The sequence below is a fragment of the Leuciscus leuciscus genome (assembly GCF_965113295.1).
Source record: "Leuciscus leuciscus genome assembly, chromosome: 3".
In the NCBI taxonomy this organism is placed as follows: Eukaryota; Metazoa; Chordata; class Actinopteri; order Cypriniformes; family Leuciscidae; genus Leuciscus; species Leuciscus leuciscus.
The window spans coordinates 50,271,419-50,294,006 of NC_138727.1; the positions used below are offsets into that span (position 1 = coordinate 50,271,419).

At 42.9% G+C, this 22,588-nt stretch overlaps 2 protein-coding genes across 4 annotated transcripts in view; both read left to right on the forward strand.

Moving 5' to 3' along the window:
* Positions 1–10,990, forward strand: part of LOC309493729 (B-cell receptor CD22-like) — a 47,140-nt gene extending 36,150 nt beyond the window's left edge. For both annotated transcript variants that reach the window (XM_082162942.1, XM_082162943.1), the window contains exon 11: positions 10,973–10,990. The gene's annotated coding sequence lies outside the window, so the exon portion shown is untranslated. The remainder of the gene's footprint in view (positions 1–10,972) is intronic.
* Positions 10,991–11,466: 476 nt separating this feature from the next.
* On the forward strand, positions 11,467–13,915 carry LOC309493765 (B-cell receptor CD22-like). 2 transcript variants are annotated; one of them, XM_082163001.1, is made up of 7 exons: positions 11,467–11,564; positions 11,726–11,769; positions 12,286–12,627; positions 12,710–12,958; positions 13,043–13,318; positions 13,392–13,482; positions 13,641–13,914. In XM_082163001.1, exons 2-7 carry the CDS (start codon positions 11,727–11,729, stop codon positions 13,729–13,731), a joined length of 1,092 nt encoding a protein of 363 aa, XP_082019127.1. In that variant the 5' UTR covers positions 11,467–11,564; position 11,726; the 3' UTR covers positions 13,732–13,914. The 2 variants fall into 2 exon arrangements, with proteins under 2 accessions (XP_082019127.1, XP_082019128.1); XM_082163002.1 differs by having other exon boundaries at positions 11,504–11,559; positions 13,641–13,915.
* The last annotated feature ends 8,673 nt before the right edge of the window (positions 13,916–22,588 follow it).

Genomic DNA, 22,588 nt, shown 5'->3' on the forward strand with positions numbered 1-22,588 from the left:
TCCTGCGTCAGAATAACGCATCAACTAAACTCTCAACTCCCGCGTCTTAAAGGGGACGTGTCAAATATGTCTATATGTAGGCTATGTGTGAATTATGATTCAGTGATGTGTGATTGCATGTATCTGCCCCTACTACTGTTTGTGGAGTGGTTATTTAAAAAAAATATTTCTATCGGCTGTTTTCGGTGATTAAAAATTTGGACATTTTTAATACTGTATGCGACTGTTCCCAGTGCGACCATCAGGATGTGGTCTCTATACGGTCCGCTTATGACGTCCACATCATATTATTGAATCACTCCAGATTTTTCTTTTCTACTTTTGCATAAATCAAAATATCTGTGGCTGTATTTGTTGTTAGAAATCTAGATTATAAAGTGTATTATTACAACAAATGGGGCCCTATCTTGCACCCAGCGCAATTGACTTTGTACACCGACGCATGTATCATTCCTATTTTGCACCCGCGCACAATATAACAGCGGACTTTTCCCTCCACAGACGCACGCCGGTAAACTAGGAAATGCATTTGGGCTCCCGGGGGGCGGTTCAGCGAAAAGAGGAAGCGTGTTCTGGCGCAAACGTTCCCTGATGCTATTTTGCAGGTTTAGAAAACAATTCCGCCACTGACCAGGAAAAAACTAGTTTAAAGTCAGTGGTGCGTTGCGCATGTTATTCATATGCTATTTTAAGGGCGCATGCTTGGCCATAATCAATGTAGTGTGTGCACAACGCGCATACACTTTGCTTATCTCATCTACACACAGACGCAGCAGTTCTCATTTTTAGAAAACCATACATTATTACAAGGAAAAATATTAACACACGAGGGAAATCATTGTTGTGTCCATGAAGATGTGAAAAAATAGGCATAAATCTAGCTTACACATTTACCCAACTTTTTGTACGCCTGTTTAACCGAAGCTAATTTGGGTGTGTTTCTCCATCCCCAATGTCACTTCCCTGTCTTTTACGGCCCTGACGAGAACGTCGGTCTCCTTGGCTGTGAACCGCTCCTGGCGTGCGCCTGGCAAATCCGCCGTTATAATAGCAATCCGCCATGGAACAAGCGCGCCTGCTCTTAAAGGGAATGTACAATTTTGGTCTGTGTAACAGTATTTACCAAAATACATCATTTGTTACAAAGAATGCCAAAAACAAAGGCGTTCAGGTGGTTTAGTTTTCATTATTATAAAGTAGAGTGATTCACTAATCTTTTCCCTGATTATAAGTTGTCATTTGTTATTAAAAAATAGTTTACACCTTTCTTGATACAAAGCAGACATTTCTATTTTTAAATACATTGCTGAATTATTATTTTCTGTTATTTAGGAACAAACAGACATCAAGAAGCAGCATATGAATCTCAACAATGGTGACATGGTTCATGCTGCAATGCATGCTGGGAGCCAAGCGTTTTATACTATGGTGCCTCCCAGAATGCATTGCGGCATAAAAAGCATGTCACCGTTGTTGAGATTTATATGTGGATTCTTGATGTCTGTGTGTTTGTCCAAAGATTACTTACCCAATAATAATAATAATAAAAAAATAATAAAAAAATCAGCTTGATGTCTGATCTGAAGAAAGAAGTCAATGTTGTTAAAAATATATATTAATAACAAATAACCACTATCAGTCAATGATAAAATTTGTAAACTTTATGATGTTGAAAACTATAGGCCTATCACCCGACTGCCTTTGAGTCTGGCTTTCCATGCAACAAATTATGTGTTTTAGTAAACACTGTTACAAAGACCATAAACTCCCATAAAGAGTCAAGAGTCAAATTGCACAACTAAAGGCAACACTGTTCACCATAATGGTGATTTTTTAATGGTGATTTTAAAACATCAACATCTAAACCTCTGTTAATTCTCAATAAGAACTGTAGACGTCTGACAGAAATAAAGTCAGTCTGGTTAGTAATAAGTGAAGCTGGTAATGCTGTTTGTGGAGTTGTTTAATCCTCCTCTGCTGAGATCTTCACAGATTGAATCTCTTCTTTTGATCTTTAGTTGATTTAATCTAAGGCTGTGACTAAGGGCGTTTTTCCACTGGGTTCGTTTGCTGCGGTCCGAACCCGAGTGCGCTAGTTCCCGGCGCCCCCCGCAGCGTTGGTCTGGTTTCACACTCAATTAGTTGTATCGAACCCAGGTGCGTTTGCAGTGATCTTACGTCATCGCAAACGCACACGGAAAACGCATGGAGATTGAGAATACAACTCGACTGAGCATAGCTGTAATTTGTCTGTTGTTTTGGTGCTATTATGCACAACATAGTGAGAGACAACTACGTTTATGTTCATTACATGGTGTAATTCAGCACATATCCAGGGGACGCCGTGTTTCTGCTGCTCGCAGAAGATTTTTTTTTATGTATGGTTTGTTTTATGTATGGTTTGTATGTAAGGTTATTGTATGGTTTGTTCTTCCCAAATTTGAATGAGGCACCTCACCTCTTCAGTGTCCCACAACGTTCCCCTGCCACTCATGGTTGTCGTGTGTGAGGAAACAATGATATCGACAGTGATACGCATGCGCGGGATACTATACTTCATGAACAAGCGCGCACCCGAGTCCTGTGTTGCTTGCACATTAACGCGAACCGCTCCACGGTTCGGGAGCAACCGAGCTCAGACCACCTCCTCCAGGTAGTCCCGGGTTCGGTACTCTAGTGCGCACCCGGGTCCGATGACAGCGTTCACATTAGCGATTTTTCATGCAAACCGTGCCCCGGTCCGCACTAAACTGCCAGTGTGAAAGCGCCCTAAAAGTCAGTTGTAGTTCTTGTGTTTCTCTTTCCTTCAGTGATTCTGCTTGTTAACTGCAGGTGTTCATCACTAATGCTCAATCATCACTCAATTAATCACTTAATTATCTCATTAACTTTTTTTTTTTTTTTTTCTTTGAAAAACAAAAGGGACAGTACATATTAATGAACATTTTCGCAAATGTAAATATGTCAGATTATAGCCTTAGGCTAATTTCCATCTGCAGACCCCCTGGCAGGTTGGTGTTACACACAAATTAATAAATACATACAGATACACTATACACTACACTACAAATAAGGACAAGAACAGTGATCACATCATGTTAGAACAAACAATAACAACAAGAGTGGACAACAAAGGACAATTTCGCACATGCCCTGACTGACCTGATATTGCACTCACCCGCATTACACTGACCCCTATTGCACAACCCATGTTATACTAACTTTTATTGCACGACCCGTATTACACTGATAATTGTATCACTTTTTGTAATGCACTAACTCTGTTTTACATCTGATATATAATGATTAACTAAACATGATCACATATTTGTGTGTCCCTCAGCAGAGGTGGACGAAGTACACAACTTCCTTACTTGAGTGAAAGTACAGATACTACTGGTCAAATATTACTCCGTTACAAGTAAAAGTTGTAAAGACCTATTTTTACTTAAGTAAAAGTACAGAAGTACTCGTTTTTAAAAGTACTTAAGTATCAAAAGTAAAAAGTAAATGTCAATGCATTGTTTTATTATTGTTGCATTGTTGTGTGTAATACTTAAAGTACCGTATGCCTCTGAATCTTTGCCTGCCTACCCCTCATATCAATATCACATTTATTTCTAGAACACAGTTCCAGTAGTGGGATTGAATGTGAGATTGAATAAGTCACTCAATAACGTCCACAATGGTTTCGGACACCCAAATGGCTGTTCCCTCAAATATTGTCCTATTTAAAGTTTTTTGGCTTTTAGTATGAATATGTTCGCCTTACTGTTATCTATAAGCTAGTGTGCAAAAAAGTGACAAAATTCGCATTTAGAAAATCAAACCCAACGTTGAAAATGAAAATCAGGTTTATGTCAGAATCCAATGTCAGATTGACGTTGATCTCCAACATTGGACAGACGTTGTATTGTGGTTGAAAATGAAAATCGGGTGGACGTCAGAAACCAACATCAGTCGTGTTCTGACGTCAACCCTACTTTTATTTTCAATCAATATCCAACATCAATCTGACATCAGGTTCTGATGTCAATCAGATGCAGGGTTCTGACGTAAACCCGACTTTCATTTCCAACCAAAATGCAACCCCTGCAACCAAAATCATCCACTGACTGATGTTACTTTCTACTCAAGGACCTTGACAGAATTGTAGTGGAGTAAAAAGTACGATATTTGTCTTTCAAATGTAGTGAAGTTAAAATAAAAAGTTTCCAGAAAAAAGAATACTCAAGTAAAGTACAGATACTCAAGAGGTGTACTTAAGTACAGTACTCAAGTAAATGTACTTTGTTACTGTCCACCTCTGTCCCTCAGCCACACTTTTAAATGACTCCTAAAGGTAGGAAGACTTGTGCTTTCCCTCATTGACAGTGGAATACTATTCCAGAAGCTCACTCCCTGATATGACAGGACATTCTGTGAAAAGGCGGTCCGCCTAAATGCCAAGTTACAATCACCTCTCATAGTGGCTCTAGTCACCCGAGACCCGGCAACACTGCTAGACTTTTGTTTAATAAAATCACTTAATGGTGGAGGTGCCAGACCATGTATAACCTTGTAGATTAGACAGGCTGATTTAAATAATTTGAAATTAGCAAAATTTAAAAACTTATATTTATCTAAAATTTGACAATGGTGATATGACGAAGGTTTCTTGTCTAATATTTTCAATGCTCTTTTGTAGCATACTTCAATTGGCCCAATAGCAGCATGACTCGTATAGGACCAACTTGTGATACAATACTCAATATGAGCCAGTATCATAGAGTGCAGGAATGTAATCGCTGCTGTATCCGTTAATGATGTACGAATATGTCTAAAGTTCCGTATATTAACATTTACAGTTTTCACTACTTTTTTAACGTGTTTTTTAAAGGATAATTTCGAGTCTATTACCACTCCCAAATACTTAAATTCCTCAACATTAAGCAATTCTTGTCCACCCAAGCGAACTTTTACTGCGGCCACGGTTGTTTTAGGTTTACTAAAAAACATTGATACAGTCTTTTTAACATTAAGGCACAGGCATGAATCATTCAGCCATTTTTGTAAGTCATTTAATGCTAATGAAAGCTGATGGGCTGCATCATCAGCACTTTTTGCTTGTGTAAAAATTACCGTATCGTCTGCGTACATAATCGTGTCCACATTTTTGCACACATTGGGCAAGTTATTTACATAAAGTGAAAATAGCAGGGGTCCTAAAATTGATCCCTGAGGGACACCTTGCGTATAGTGAAGGTAGGGTGACTTACTATTCTTTATTTGCACGCATTGTTTTCTTTCTGACAGATAAGACTCTATCCATTTAACGGTTTGATTGCTGAAGTTAAATGTTGACAGTCTAGACAAGAGCTTAAGGTGATTCACAGTATCAAACGCACGCTTAAAATCAACAAAAACAGCCGCAACATAACTGTTTTTGTCTAGATAAGACTTCACCTTCTCAACAAAAACACAGACAGCCGTTTCAGTTGAGTGAAGAGATCGAAATCCGAATTGCATAGGGTGCAAACCCGGATTAGAATCATTAAGATGTGCAACAATAGAGTTAGCAACCCACTTTTCTGCTATCTTTGAGAAGATAGGGAGTATGCTAATAGGTCGATAATTAGCAGGGTCTAATTTATCACCCGATTTATATATTGGTATGACATTTGCCACCTTCCAACTCAAAGGGACTACTGCCTGCTTGATTGATAAATTAATCAGATGGGTCACAGGCACCAAGATACAAGATTTGTAATGCTTCAAAAAATTGGTATCAAATCCAAACACATCCCTTGCTTTAGAACTTTTCAATTTAGAGATTATGTTTTCTACTTCATTTTCTGTAATTATTTGAATATTAAACTTTAAATTTTGAGTTGAGGCATCCATATGGGGGTCGGTGTTGCCAATATTTTGTTGAGAGTCACAAGAATTAAAAAACAATTGTGCAATCTCATCAATGGTACTTTGGAAATAATCATTTAATTTAGTTGCTAGGCTGAGAGGCTCTGATACCAATTCATTGGCAAATTTGAGTTCAAGGTCTTTATCAGCATTGTGCTTACTTTTACCAAGGAGTTTATTAATATTTTCCCAAATTAGCTTACAATTTCCTTTGGCACCATTAATTACAGTCATGAAAAAATTTGCTTTTGCCATTCTCAAAGTTTGTGTGACTTTATTCCTTGCGGATACAAAATTTAATCGATCAGTAATTAATCCAAATTGTAATGATTTTTTAAGTAATTTGTCTCTGAGTGTCATAAGCTGTTTACACTCACTATTGATCCAAGGCAAGGAATAAACTCGTTTCTTTAAATGACCCGCTTTCTGAAACTGAGACAGAACCCCTTTAATAGAGGAGTATAGTAGATCACAACATTTATTAGTGTCATCACAAGATAGTATGCTAGACCAATCAAGATTATTTAGAGCTGCAGTTAAACGTTGTTCTTGGCTCTTTGGAATAAATGTTTGTTTTATATTAATGCTTTTACTGACACTTCTCAATCGTTTTTTAGTCAGCTTTCTAGAAAAGAATATGGCATTGTGGTCAGACAAGCCAGTCAAGAAATTATATGTTTTTATCATTCTATCTAGTTTGTTAGAGAACACCAGGTCTATTAGAGTTTTAGAGCGATTTGTTATTCTAGTGGGATCACTGATCATTTGTGTTAGTCCAAAATTATCTGTAATTTCTTTCAGTTTCTTTCTGTCACTTTTGTTGTCCCAATTTACATTTAAGTCTCCCATTAGAATAACCTCATTATTAAAGTCACAACATCTCAGAAGTGCCTTAAATTGATCATAAAAATCTACTTTTGCTGAAGGTGGGCGATAAAGACATAAAACAGTAAATGACATTTCTGCTGAGAGTGACACTTTAACTCCAACACATTCAATAGTGATTTCATTAGGCCAAATTATTTGTGTACATTTTAAAGAGTCCTTCATATACAGTAACACCCCTCCCCCCTTTCCTTGATGCCTATCCTTTCTAAAGACATTGTAGCCTAATGATACCACTGCTTGTGGGGAAGAGGGTTTAAGCCAAGTTTCTGAAAGTCCCAAGAAATCTACATTTGAGTTAATGAGAAGATGCTCCAATTGTTCCCTCTTACGGGCCATACTGCGTATGTTCAGATGGCCACCTAAGAGCCCTTTGTTTTTACACTGTGGATCCCATATAGTCCTGGCTTGATTAAGAGTCTGAAATAACTTACACGATCAATGTTTTTTAAATACAGGGTTCCTCTGTGTACGCATGGGTGTGATGGGTTGTGGTGACATACTGGGCTTAGTTGTAATAGGGTCCTGCAGTGGTGGTGTTAGTCCAGAGAGCTGCTGTAGCCCAGGTAGCAGAGGTGGTGTTATCCCAGGTAGCAGAGGTGGTGTTAGCCCAGGTAGCAGAGGTGGAATTAGCCCAGGAAGCTGCTGTAACCCAGGTAGCAGTGGTGGTATTAGCCCAGGGAGCTGCTGTAGCCCAAGTAGCAGAGGTGGTGTTAGCCCAGGGAGCTGCTGTAGCCCAAGTAGCAGAGGTGGTGTTAGCCCAGGGAGCTGCTGTAGCCCAAGTAGCAGAGGTGGTGTTAGCCCAGGGAGCTGCTGTAGCCCAAGTAGCAGAGGTGGTATTAGCCCAGGGAGCTGCTGTAGCCCAAGTAGCAGAGGTGGTGTTAGCCCAGGGAGCTGCTGTAGCCCAAGTAGCAGAGGTGGTGTTAGCCCAGGGAGCTGCTGTAGCCCAAGTAGCAGAGGTGGTGTTAGCCCAGGGAGCTGCTGTAGCCCAAGTAGCAGAGGTGGTGTTAGCCCAGGGAGCTGCTGTAGCCCAAGTAGCAGAGGTGGTGTTAGCCCAGGGAGCTGCTGTAGCCCAAGTAGCAGAGGTGGTGTTAGCCCAGGTAGCAGAGGTGGAATTAGCCCAGGAATCTGCTGTAACCCAGGTAGCAGTGGTGGTATTAGTCCAGGGAGCTGCTGTAGCCCAAATAGCAGAGGTGGTGTTAGCCCAGGGAACAGCTGTGGCTGTTGCACCTGACTTAAAACAGGTCCAGGGTTTTGCTCAACATCACCAGCCAGAAGTATTATCATCAAAAGATTCACAACCCCAGGGAATGATCTAGATGCTGTTTGATCAAGTTTACCTGGGGGCGGCCTAGCATGTCCACAATCCAGGATTCTTGCATACAGAAGATGTTGACTCCTCTTTGCAGGGTAGAGAGTTAAGTTATCCATTTTCCTTGGACACGTTAAACTCAAGAGGAGGTAGAAGAACAGGAGAAGACCAGACAAGCATGGCAAATTCCAAGGGTTTTTTATATACTTTTGTGGCAGACACACAGGACCTGCCAAACACTGTGGCTGCACCCTGGCGGCCATCTTGAAAAATCCTCACCAATCTCTCAACTCACTGCTTTAGTGTTACTTTAACACTCTGTAGAGTGGGACCACATTTGCTCTGAGCAGTGTTGATTTAACACTGGGGATTTTGCTGTGTATGAATAATGAAGCTACTTCAGACCAACCCATTTTAGATTTGCGTCGGGCGCAAGAGTCATTTATCCCGCCGGTGTAATAGCAACAGCGCCCAAGACCCGCCCACAAAGTTACTTGCATTTCGCGCTTGATACTTGCGTTTCAGATCGTTAAAATAGGGCCCATGGCCTTAAAAATGGGCTTTTCTCATATGATGTGCATGCAGTTACATGAATCTTCCTGTAGATGGCGCGTCAGGTCGGTGAGGCTGTAGGTGTGTGTGTGTGTGTGTGGCGGCGCTGTCCACGGTGCTGATCCAAAAAATAAATAAAAATAAAAATCCACCAACAGTGATATGGAAGTAAAATAATGTCAAATGTTTTTGAAATAAAAAGCCTGTTGAATTGCACTACTTGAAAAAAAATAGGCATTGCATTAACCATGCTTGCATTTTAATGCATTGTATTTTTAGGGCTTACATTTTTATGGGCTGAAATTCAACATGGTTGAATATTTAAGCTGTGAATATTTCAATTAAAAACATTTCAAACACCTTTTCATTATTAAAAATTCAATAATCCATATTCACCTTTCATATTTCACTTCCAAAATATTCAAACTGTTTAAAAATACAACCAATAACATTCAACAGGCAATTTTCGGTCCATTTTATTTCGCTTTGCAAATTCGCTTCCACAAATTCAGTGGTTCAAATTCGACAGTAAATTCAACATTGACGTCCAGGAACTGCAGGAAAAGCAGTAGATTGCCGAGCATACTCTCCATCTGCTGTTAGTCGACCTCACCATCAGATGGTGCAAAAGCGCTTGTTGTTGACGAAGACATTCATTCATAAAATGAAAATGATTATCTGTGTCAGTACATGCGGAAAAGATGATAAACACACAAAAGCTGTGTTTATGTTTCATTCAATAACTTCATTGTTACTTTCCCTGTGTATTCTACATGTCATCAGCTTTCTCTACCATGAACAGGATTATAATCGGTTTCCCTCAATACCTCATACTTAAGGATGAACCCTTCCTTCGGGACAAAACGCTTAACGTAGCTTAATGGACTAATACAGTGATATAAAAGACCAATCTAGCACCTTATTAGGGAAGTAGGCTGTAGGCTATTATATAGGCTACAGGCAAGAAGATGGACTCAGAATATGAACTTAACGCGCAAAGTTTCATGCTGAGCGTTTCGTGATATACTGGCATAAAACACTTGATCAATTAATACTAACACTTTCTCTTCTCTTCTCTTCTCTTCTCTTCTCTTCTCTTCTCTTCTCTTCTCTTCTCTTCTCTTCTCTTCTCTTCTCTTCTCTTCTCTTCTCTTCTCTTCTCTTCTCTTCTCTTCTCTTATCTTCTCTTTTCTTATCTTTTTGGTCTTTTACATCACTGTAGTCCATTAAGCTACGTTAAGCGTTGTATATGTCCAGCAGGGGAATCCTGAAGTATTGAGGGAAACCCTAGCCTGCATGCAGCACATCGCCACAATATAAAGTTAAAGCAACTAAACAACCAAGAGAAATATATGTCAACCTCAAAAATGTAACATTGGATCTGTATATCCACATCGGGGAATAACATTATAATCTCGTTCACGGTAGAGAAAGATGCATGTAGGCTACACAGGAAAAGTAACCGTGAAGACACTGAATTTAACATAAAACCGCCGTCATAATAATCACAAATACACTTACATTGCTGTAAATTAGTTTTATGAATGAATGACTTGTTATAACTGTTGCTGGTCTTCGTCAACAACACACGCTTTTGCACCATCTGATGGTGAGGTCGACTAACAGCAGATGGAGAGTATGCTCGGTAATCTACTGCTTTTCCTGCAGTTCCTGGACGTCAATGTTGAATTTACTGTCGAATTTGAACCACTGAATTTGTGGAAGCGAATATGCAAAGCGAAATAAAATGGACCGAAAATTGCCTGTTGAATATTATTGGTTGTATTTTTAAACATTTTGAATATTTTGGAAGTGAAATATGAAAGGTGAATATGGATTATTGAATTTTTAATAATGAAAAGGTGTGTGAAATGTTTTTAATTGAAATATTCACAGCTTAAATATTCAACCATGTTGAATTACAGCCCATAAAAATGTAAGCCCTAAAAATACAATGCATTAAAATGCAAGCATGGTTAATGCAATGCCTATTTTTTTTTTCCAAGTAGTGCAATTCAACTGGCTTTTTATTTCAAAAACATTTGACATTATTTTACTTCCATACAGTGACCTGTGAGTGGAATGTTCAGTGCTCTAATGTTACAAAATAAAAGTGTTTGAGATGCCTATAGGCCTATATGTAGCAAGAGGAAACCAATAAAAACATGTTTTTAAATAATAATAATAATAAAAAATTAAATATGCAAGAAGAATGTCACGGCAACTTTGCCAATGAATACATTGTGTATTTGCACCATTTGTGCAATGGCCCAATGCCCTGTTAAAAAACAACAAAAAAAACCCCTGGGTAAAACTGGTCAAGAGGCTCGTCTTTGTGAGATTCAGGAATTACAGTGAATTATCAATTATGAAATCATCAAATCCTCTTGATTTTTGCCTTTTACTCTGTGTTTATGTGAAATATCTTGGGTGATTTGTGTTTGTGTTGATAGTTTAAATGAAGTCAAAGAGAAGCTGTTTCTCAAGAGTATGATGAACATTTATCTTGCGTCAGCATACACTGAAAAGAGAAAAAGGAAGCGGTTCTACAGAAGTGTAATATTTAGTATCATGTGAATGTGACGATGACGTTTCAGTGACTTCAGTTCAGCTCCTCTGTGACTGAATATATGCATTAATACAGATTCAAAGAGGCTTGAGTGACTTCTAGGCATTTAATCATAATCAGACATTTTCATCTGGGTTTGCGGAATCATATTTCAAAAGAATTATATATATATTTGTGTGTGTGTGTGTGAGAGAGAGTGTTATCTAGCACTAGTGTCATTTGACTGGAAGAGGAGTGTTTTGCACTCATTCAGAGGAAGTGAAGAAAGACAGGATGTGTGTAAATAGTTAACTCTTACATACAGATCATATGCAGTTTTTACACTCAGACCCTGCAGATTACAGTAAGGTAGGACACATATATTTTATAATGTAAAAACATGTTTTCTACAGTTCCAATAGAGAGATTATTGAATATGATATATTAAGTATACTTGTTTTATATGTATCTATAAACACGTGTCAGTCATACATTTGTGTAATTGTAACAATCTTCCTCGTGTCTTCCAGAATGTTTGGTCTTTTCTCTCTGATTTCTCTGCTTGTGATTCCTGGTGAGTCTGAACCTACTTCTTATTTACACACACACACACACACACACGCACGCACGCACGCACGCACGCACGCACGCACGCACGCACACACACTGAAGAAACCTCCATCTTTCAAGATGTTTTGTCTGTATTTAAAGACAGTTTAATGTCTATGTGAAAAATACGATATATATCACACATCAAATAAGTCTGTTTAGACACTTCCTGGAAATATTGGCTATTGGAACCATGTTTGTGTTCATGTAAAGTGTTTGTTATCCTCTGGGTGGCATGTTACTAGAATATTTGGTATAGAGAGCATGAGTAGGATCGGTGTCTTGTTGTATTTTGTCTTGTGGATGGTTACAAGAAGTAAAACTGAAAAGTAAAGCAATGTTTTTTTTTAACTATATAAAAAACAAACAAAGCAAATGCTGAAGTAGAAGCAGAATAAGTAATAACTGCTTTTGTGTTGAAGAGAAAAGTAAAAACACACATATGGTCAAAATCAGTGTTTTCCTGTTTTATATTTTCCAGGGATTTGCAGTGAGGAATGGAAGGTTCAGTACTCAAATATGATGAAATGTGTCCTAAAGGGTTCAACAACACTTTTATCAGGCACTTATAAACACCCAGATCATCTCACTGTGACAGAGGCATTTTGGGCCTTAAACCCAGATAAAGAGAAGTCCATCAATCTGTTGGATCTTCCAGATTACAGAGGCAGAGTTGAGTATTTCCCCATTAAAGACGGAAAATTTGTTCTCAAGCTCAGTAATGTGAGACGTGAGGATGAAGGAATGTACTGCATCAGAATCCTGACAAAAGTAGAAAGAGAAAGATATCTGGGTTATCCTGGGATTCAGCTCAATGTCACAGGTACAGTCAAACTAATATTGCACTGACAGATTTACTCTGTTCTTTCATATAAATATAAATTATGTTTTGTGTGTGATTTCAGAGCTCAGAGTGGAGATTCCTGAAGAGGTTGTTGAGAAAGATTCCCCTGTTTTATTGTGTAAGAGCACCTGTAACCTCTCAGACAGAACAAACTTCACCTGGTATAAAAACGGCGAGTCTTTATCAGTGTCGAGCGTCGGGAATCGGCTGATTCTGCAGTCGGTCAGCAGTGATGATACGGGAAACTACAGCTGTGCAGCGAGAGATCAGGAACATCTGCCGTCTCCTGCCGTCACTCTCAGCGTCAGATGTAACACACACTCTCAGCTTTCAGACAAATTCAGTCCAGACTCATCAAATGATGCACTGTGAGTAATGTTTAGTCTTTTTTCAGATCCTCCGAAGAGCGTCTCAGTGTCGGTCAGTCCGTCTGGTGTAATAGTGGAGGGAGATTCAGTGACTCTGAACTGCATCAGTGACTCAAACCCTCCTGCTCTGAACTTCAGCTGGTTTAAGGAGAATGAAACCTCAGCTGTTGGATCTGGACAGAGTTTCAGCATCTCCAGCTTTAAGTCCAGTTTCAGTGGACGCTTCTACTGTGAGGCTCAGAATAAACATGGATCTCAGAGATCAGCGTCTGTGTCTTTGTTCGTGTCTGCAACAGTTGCAGGTATTGATATGTGCCGTTGGCTCTCATGCTGGTGTCATTATCAGCCGTGTGAATGATGTTTCTCTTCGCTCAGGTGGCCAGAACACAGGTGTGTACGCAGCTGCTGGGATCGGGGCGGCGCTCATCGGCATCTGCATTATTGCTGTAGTGATAAAAATCAAAAGGTAACAGAAAACTGCTGTGGAAATATATGGTGTATTTATAACTCACAGGTCATATTAATCACTTTTATGACACATTTAATCCTGTATTTCCCCCTTTTAAGATGTGCATTTCCATGATATAGATACTGTATGTTTCCAATTTCTCTTCTCTCCGTCAGGAAAGCAGGAGATACTGGCGTCCAAGGTGGCGTATCAGAACAGGCAAGTCTAGAAAAGTGTCTATTTCAGCACATTTTAAGGCAATTATGATCCCAAATGGGTGAACATGATTTCTCAAAGTACAACATGTTCCTGGATCAACATCTTTGTTGATCCTGGAACAACATTCAAATCAACCAATCAGATTTGAGGGACAAGTTTACAGTTTATGTCAAGTTTAGGCTTAAAATCAGGATTAGGTGCTTCTCAACAGTGTTATTCACCTATCATCCAAGTTATGGGTAGTGGGACTAAATTTTCGGACAGGAATGTTGATCCAGGAACAGTGACCGATTGTAGTGTGATCATCTGGACTGTGTGTGTTCGTTCAGGGAAACATCAGCGCAGCGGGGATGAATCAGATGAGCACGAGTGATTCAGGCGTTCAGAATGACTTGATGTACGCAAGCATCGCACACGAGAGACCCAGGAAGCCTCAGAGCGCTGGAGATGAAGACGAGGTTCAGTACGCCACCGTCCAGCACCACAGAAACACAGGGAACACGAGTGTGAAGGCTGAAGGTCAGTCTGGAGACGTGAGGGATTGTGGTCCTGCTGACTCTGCCAGGTGAGGCGCACTTCATTACTCACCGTTAAAGATTTGAACCAATCCCTAAAACTCTGCAGGCGACTCAGAGAAACAAGGTTTTATGTGTGTGATTGATCTTATTTTGTCTTTTTTTACACTTATTGAACAGATCTGATGATTCCAGTGTGATCTACAGCAGCATCAATGTTGCAGGAAGATTCTGAGCATCTGATCACAAACACCTGAATTGCCATCGTGTTAAATTGCAAGTTGCAACCAACGTTAATATCATACTGTGATGTATTTCTGAGTGAATCTTTTGTGTGTGTGTGTGTGTGTGTGTGTGTTACTGTTTTGGATATATGAAGTCTGTATAAATGGTCTTTTCCTGCAGAGTGTGTTGCTCATTCACAAACTGCTTCATCACAGACACATGACTAATAGAATATTTGCGAGTTTTTTTGTTTCATACTGTGAACTGCATGTAAATATCACTTCATCCAATGTTGTTCTGTGTAATAAAGTATCCAGTGTGGTGTATTTAATGTGAAGAAACATATTAAAGTATGTTCTTTTTGAATACTGAGTTGAAAAGACCATATGGCATAGATTGTTTATTAAGGAAAATTGTATTTACTGCATTCTGTTTTTGTATGTGTTAAAAGAGAAGAGCATCAGTGCCTCCTCCTGGCCGAGGGCGAGTGTGTTTGCTTGATAACTGCTTGTTTTTTTGGGGCATGCCCATGAAGTCTGTTAATAAATGTTGGGTTCTCTTACGAGAGGTCTCTCGTACTGCGTAAGATATCTTACGCTAGGGGAAAATCCTTTTCCGCGAGATATTGAAGCCAAAAATTATCCTTAATTTTGTAATAATGCAAAACGCGTTGCAGCAGCAATGCAGACATAGGCGAGACAGCTCGCGCGCCTATTGGCTGCTCTGCGGCAACTGCAGCAGCCTATCGAGCGAGGCCTGGCGTGACGTCAGACCCAATCAGGGCACTTCGCGCCCGCTGCGTCACGTCCCGCCGAAATGGGCGTGGTCTAGGCCTATAAATATCGCTCGCAGGCAGCTATTATCTGATTTTTCATCCTTCAAGCGAAGCACACGCATCGCTGGAGCTGGATAAGAAGCCGCGCCGTCTGAAAGAGAGCACCTTCAGCGGGACGAGTCACTGAAGTCGCTGGCCGCGCCGCCTTCCTTGCCTTCCTGCTGCGCTTTCCGGCATTATATCCTTTCTCTGCTACTGTGTTTATGTATGTGTGTGTGCTCGCCGCCGCGACACACACTCCCATTGCACTAAAAGAGCTGGGCGTCTTTTTCAAGACGCCCCTTTTCCTGATCACGCAGCTCTCGCACTCGCTGACGGCGACTGCCCTCACTGCGAGTTAGGTACTGCCTATGGTGACTCTGAGGACTCACCTGGCATCCTTCTCCGAGACTGCTCCTCCGCCCCCCCCCCCCCAACCCGCAAAGCTTGCCGGTTCGCCCGCTTGCCTTGCCTGCTTGGGGGACGATACCTGTTCTCCCTCTGTTCGAGCCGCGCACACCGCGCCGCTCACAGAGGATGTCAGGAGCGGGCGGTCACGGGGCTAGCTTTCTCTCTCCCTCTGTTCAAGCCGCGCAAACTGCGCCGCTCACAAGGGAGGCTGGAAGCGGACGGTCGGGGTTAGTTTTTCTTTACGTTATAAGAAAGCTACCCTGCCTTCTGCGCCCCATTCATGCGTCACTCACCGGCGAAAGGAGAAAGGTGTGTTTTTAGTCCCTCTGAGGATGGACTGACCTTCAATTTCTCATACATATTCCCAGTTCCCTGATCATGCGACTGGAAATATCAATATTGCAGCAGGCGAGCCTGTTTTAATACAAGCGCGCCTGCAAGCATACGCCGAAGAAAGCATGTGACGCTCTTATATGCTCGTGCATCCGAAAACCTTTGCGTTCCCCCCCTGTGGCTCAGTGGCGGAATCATTGGTTTTTCTCACGAGAGACCGGAGTTCGAATCCCGGTCTAGCGGCAGTTAAAATTATGCCGCCAATGCTTCGCTCTGTCAGTTCCCTGAAAAGCGACTGCAGACGTGCATTTTGCAGCCAACGAGCGCGTTGCACAACCCGCTCGCCTGCACCCAAACACCGTTTCTATGGTTTCCGTGCGTCACTGGCGAAAGGAGAAAAGAGCGTTTTCTGGTCCCCCCGCGGACGGACCGACCTCCTCTTTCTCGTACATTTCTCATTCCCCTCTGAAGTTCGGGCGACTGGAAATGTCAGTATTGCAGTGAGCAAACCTGTTGTAATACACGCATGCCTGCAAACAAACGCCAGCACGTTGACGCTCTCTTATGCCGTCAATGCTCGCTCTGTCAGTTCCCTGAAAAGGTGACTGCAGATGTGTATTTTGCAGCCAACGAGCGCGTTGTACAACCCGCTCGCCTGCACCCAAACACCGTTTCTATGGTGTTCTGTGCGTCACTGGCGTAAGGAAAAAAAGGGAGTTTTTCTGGTCCCGCTGCGGACGGACCAACCTCCTTTTTCCTATACATTTCCCATTCCCCTCTGGAATTCAGGCGACTGGAAATGTCAATATTGCAGTGAACAAGCCTGTTGTAATGCACGCAGGCCTGCAATAAACGCCAGCATGTTGACGCTCTCTGTTTCTATGGCAACTTCTCGCTCGTTCAGTTCCAGTAAATGTGACTGTTCCAGTGTATCCTGCAGTAAACAAGTCGGTTCTGTCACCCGCTTGCCTGCACACAAACGCCGTTTTTACGGCTACCCAGATAAATCCCATAAGTGTGAATTTTTTCTGGTGTCCCGGCCACGGCCGATGGTGCTTTATGTGTAAGAAGAATGCCCACTGCCCAGTGCCCATCTCTACACACAAGCACAGCCCGTCACACAGGGCTCGCGCACATGAATCGGCTCAGACCGATTGCGCTTCAAACATGGTGAATGTGCCCACTAACACCACGTTATGCATGTCTCACGGTTTCTGTAAAAACGAAACCAACGTGCACTCGCTTCACGCAAGCGAACGATGCTTTCGGTGTGATAAATGTGCCCGCTGTCCCGCGCCCACATCCACACATAGACATGACAGTTCCCACGGGAACCGCCCAGCCCTCCCCCTCGCGGTTAACCACCGCAGAGGAGTCGAGCGCGGCCAATCTGCCCGCTGTCATCAGCGCGCCCCATGCCTCAAATGTCACGAGCGACACGCTTGTGTTACAGCACACCGAAGCTTCTCCATCGCTGAGCGAGCGGAGCGCGCTTCGTATTCGACCCCTAGCTATCCATGCAGACGCATGGGCAAAGCTACCCGGGGTTTTCGAAGTGGGTGCTGAACATTATAGAAAGAGGCTATTCGCTGCAGTTTCGCCGACGCCCTCGCCGCTATGTGGCGCGCGTCAAGACCACGGTAAAAACAGAAGTAGCACATCTACTTCGAGCCGAAGTGACGAAACTATTGAGCAAAGGGGCCATAGAACCTCTCTCTCAAGATCAGAGCGAGGGAGGGCTATACAGCAGATACTTCCTGGTACCGAAAAAAGACGGGGGTCTCAGACCCATACTAGATCTAAGGCAACTGAACAAAGTGCTTGTGAAGCGACAGTTCAGGATGCTCACGACCAGGCAAATCCTTGTGCAGATTCGCCAAGGAGATTGGTTTGTGTCAATAGATCTGAAAGACGCGTATTTTCAAATACAGATAGCGTCACGTCACAGGCGATATTTGAGATTCGCCTTCGAGGGCCAGGCATATCAGTACACAGTCCTGCCATTCGGTTTGTCCCTAGCACCCCGTACATTTACGAAGTGCATGGATGCGGCGCTCGCACCCCTCAGAATGAGAGGCATGCGAGTGCTGAACTATTTGGACGATTGGCTGATTCTAGCGCAATCTCGCGCAGTGCTCATAGAACACACGACCATTTTACTCGATCACCTCGAGGATTTGGGTCTGAGTGTCAATTGGGCGAAGAGCTCCCTGTCACCCAGTCAGAAAATATCTTTCCTGGGCACAGAACTGGACTCACTATCCATGATAGCGCGACTATCACAACAGCGCGCGGTAGACATTCGACGCACAGCGAACTCTTTTCGCTGCGGCGCGTCTGTCCCGCTCAAGAGATTTCAGAAGATGCTAGGTCTCATGGCCTCAGCATCGTCAGTGCTCCAGCTGGGTCTGCTCCGCATGCGCCCGCTGCAGTTTTGGCTGAAAGCGCGAGTCCCACGCGAAGCGTGGGCACCCGGTTTGCTTCGCCTCAGGGTCAATCAGAAATGCGTTACAGCTCTGAAACCCTGGAAAGCGAACGACTGGTACCAATCAGGTGTAAGCCTGGGGACTTCCTCGAGGGTGAAAGTGGTGTCCACGGACGCGTCCACCTCGGGATGGGGAGCGCTGCTCGAGGGCAGACCGTTCTTCGGCCAGTGGTCAGAACGGGAGAAGCTCCTGCACATAAACTGCCTCGAAATGCTGGCAGTAGACACGGCGCTGACGCGTTTTTGTCCCCAAATAAAAGGTCACCACGTCTTGGTCCGTTCAGACAACATGTCTGTGGTGTCCTACATAAATCGCCAGGGCGGCATCAGATCCGAGAAACTGTACAGGCTGGCAGAACGCCTCCTGGTATGGGCTCAGTGCAACCTGCGCTCGCTCAGAGCAGCGCACGTGCCAGGGATCATGAATATAGGACCAGACAGACTGTCCAGGAACAATGTTCCGGCAGGCGAATGGTCTCTACACCCACAGACAGTCCAACTGCTGTGGAAGAAATTCGGCAGAGCGGAAGTGGACCTGTTTGCGTCTCAAGAAAACGCTCACTGTCAAGAATTTTTCTCCAAGAGCAGGAGCGCGCTGGCCCATGTGTGGCCCCGCCGCCCGCTCTATGCTTTTCCCCCCGTCTCTCTCCTGCCTCAGGTGATAGAACGGTTCAGGGAAGAAGGATGCTCAGTACTGCTGGTAGCACCGTTCTGGAAAAACCAACCTTGGTTCCCAGCCGTGATGCAGTTAGCAAGTACTGCCCCGTGGCCAGTACCAGTGAGGAGAGATCTCCTCTCACAGGCCCGCGGCTCGATCTGGCATCCTCACCCGGAACTATGGTCCCTTCATGTCTGGGCCATCAACGGGTACATGTTGGACTCCCTAAAGGAGTATTAAACACGATCACGCAGGCTAGAGCTCCGTCTACAAGACGACTCTATTCTTCGAAATGGTCAGTGTTTTCGGGCTGGTGCACAGCCCGTGGTGTGTCACCCACAAACTGTGATGTGACGGAGGTGTTTTCCTTCCTACAAGAGCTGTTGGATGGGGGCAGGGCCCCCTCCACGCTCAAAGTTTATGTGGCGGCTATAGCAGCGTTCTCAGAAACAACGCTTGGTCAGTCAATAGGAAGGAACGATTTAGTCATCCGCTTCCTTAGAGGAGCTAAGAGACTGAATCCTCCCAGACCTCCCTCAGTCCCCGTATGGGACCTTTCTACGGTTCTGGAAGCCATGAAAGGTGCGCCATTTGAGCCTTTACAGTCAATCGATTTGAAACACCTGTCTTTCAAAACGGTGTTTTTGCTGGCTCTCGCTTCAGTGAAGAGCATAGGGGATCTGCACGCGCTCTCTGTGAGCGCGGCGTGCATGGAGTTTGGGCCCAATGACTCAAAAGTTATACTCAAACCTAAGCACGGTTATGTTCCAAAATCCCTCAACACACCGTTTAGGGCGCAGATTATCTCTCTGTCAGCCCTACCGGTCCCTGATGAGGAAAGAGACGCGAGCCTCCTTTGCCCAGTCAGGGCATTACGAGCTTATGTGTCTCGCTCGTCTGTTTTCAGACAGACGGAACAGCTCTTTGTTTCGTTTAGCGGACGTTCTAAGGGACTAGCCGCGTCGAAACAGAGCCTATCCAGATGGATAGTTGATGCTATAGCGCTGGCATACGCCTCCAAGGGCATGCAGTGCCCTTTGGGTGTCAGAGCGCATTCCACGAGAGGCATGGCCTCTTCGTGGGCCTGGTCAAGTGGGATTGCCTTGCAAGATATTTGTATGGCGGCAGGCTGGGCCTCCCCGTCTACATTTATAAGGTTTTATAACCTAGAGGTTCCCGCCCTGCAGGCCAGGCTGCTGTCGGTCTAAACTACCAGTATTATCTGACCTGATGCGTTCAGCTCAGAATGCTGCGTTTGCTGAGCACAGCTCAATGTTCGACAGTTTAAAGCTGGGCAAACTGTGTAAGACCCACATTTTTCCCCATCAGTTCAGGCCGTACCCCGCCCTGTCTGTATGATGAAATTCGCGTCCCATCGACGCTACTTTATGTGGAAAAGTGAGGCTGCACCCCTCCTTCTTTCCGGACTCTCTGTGAGTTCACTGAGTGATTGTGCACTATATGTACCCCGGGCTTTCGCCCTTGGGTCTTTGGTGTCAGATCTCAGCATGCACGGCGTTTTACATTGGGTCCCCTAGCGTAAGATATCTTACGCAGTACGAGAGACCTCTCGTAAGAGAACGTACTCGGTTACTAACGTAACCTCGGTTCTCTCTAGAAGAGGGAACGAGTACTGCGTATCTTGCCGTGCATGCACACGCTCTGGTTGCTTCGATGATGAAAAACCAGATAATAGCTGCCTGCGAGCGATATTTATAGGCCTAGACCACGCCCATTTCGGCGGGACGTGACGCAGCGGGCGCGAAGTGCCCTGATTGGGTCTGACGTCACGCCAGGCCTCGCTCGATAGGCTGCTGCAGTTGCCGCAGAGCAGCCAATAGGCGCGCGAGCTGTCTCGCCTATGTCTGCATTGCTGCTGCAACGCGTTTTGCATTATTACAAAATTAAGGATAATTTTTGGCTTCAATATCTCGCGGAAAAGGATTTTCCCCTAGCGTAAGATATCTTACGCAGTACTCGTTCCCTCTTCTAGAGAGAACCGAGGTTACGTTAGTAACCGAGTACGTTTTATCTTCAACCTTGCCTTCATTGAGGATTTAAAAAATCCCAAGTGGTCGCTCGGCCACAACATCCCGATACAATATATATTAAAAAGCATTCAGTGTACGGTTGAACTGTCTAAAATAATGAATCGAACTGAATCGCAAACTATTTCAGGTATTTTTGTAAAGCTGTTTGATCAATTAGTCTCGCGTAGCCAGAGCTTCAGACTGACGGCAGAAGGTCAGGGTGCGTTTCCACATAACGCTGTTTCTTAGTGCGTCAAAGTCAGTTGTAGTTCTTGTGTTTGTCTTTCCTTCAGTGATTCAGCAAAATCCCCAGTGTTAAATTAACACTCTCAGTGTTTATATGAGTCCACACTCAGAGTGTTATAAGTAACACTGAAGCAGAGTTAAAGTCATTGAGATAATTGAGTGATTAATTGAGTGTTTATTGAGCATTAGTGAAGACACCTGATGTTAACAAGCAGAATCACTGAAGGAGAAAATAAGGATCACTGAAGGAGCAAACATCTTTCACATATTCTCTCACAAAGATCTGACAATACTGAGCTCTACAGAGATACATGTAAAGCTTGTTGTTTTCCTTTTTAATTTAGGTATGATAGAACTGTTGCAATTGTTTATTTTGACAACTAATATAGAAAGTTAAACTTTTTTTTGACAAACTCAGAATTGGTTGAAGAGTTCATTGATTATATAAAACGCATTGAAGGTTGAATAACCTTTGGACTACAGTATTTATCTGCATGTTATCTCATCCATGAAGATGCAACAATGTAGAACAAGCTATTGGAGATTTTGAGAACCAAAACCAAGCTAACTGAGCAAGTTGAACTTTAGCTATAGTGTGTGCACTTTTATTACTATTTAATTAATTTTAATATGAGGTGGTGGGTAATAATAAAAAAATATAAAATTCACTCAGTATTCCATGATTACCAATTCACTACTATCTCAATTACAATTAAGTACAAATTAACTTTATTCAGTTGTGTAGGCACTAAAACAGTCCAATACATTATCAAATAATTTTTTTATGATAAAATAATTAAGATTTCTGTGCCACCCCAGACTGGTTGCTGGCCCTTGCCTGGCCACCCCTATGAAAAAATCTTCTAATATACATCTGATGCTCCTCACAAACTGATAATCCATCATTATGAGCTCATAAACATCATTTTATTTTCAATAACATTCTGCTTTCTTAAGCTGTGTATATTGTCATTGAGCTTATAAGAGTTGGCAGAATAGTTGTTTTGTATTAGTCTTGCAAATCTATATTTTAGCCTTTATTTCACATGTTATATTTGTGCAGCAAAGCAAATGCATTAGAGGAGAAAACTTGTGCAATTTAAAGTAACACTGCAATAACGTAGTCGATACTTGATTGTCTGCTTCACTGGAGTATTACACATTTTATTTGTATATGTTAATTGCACA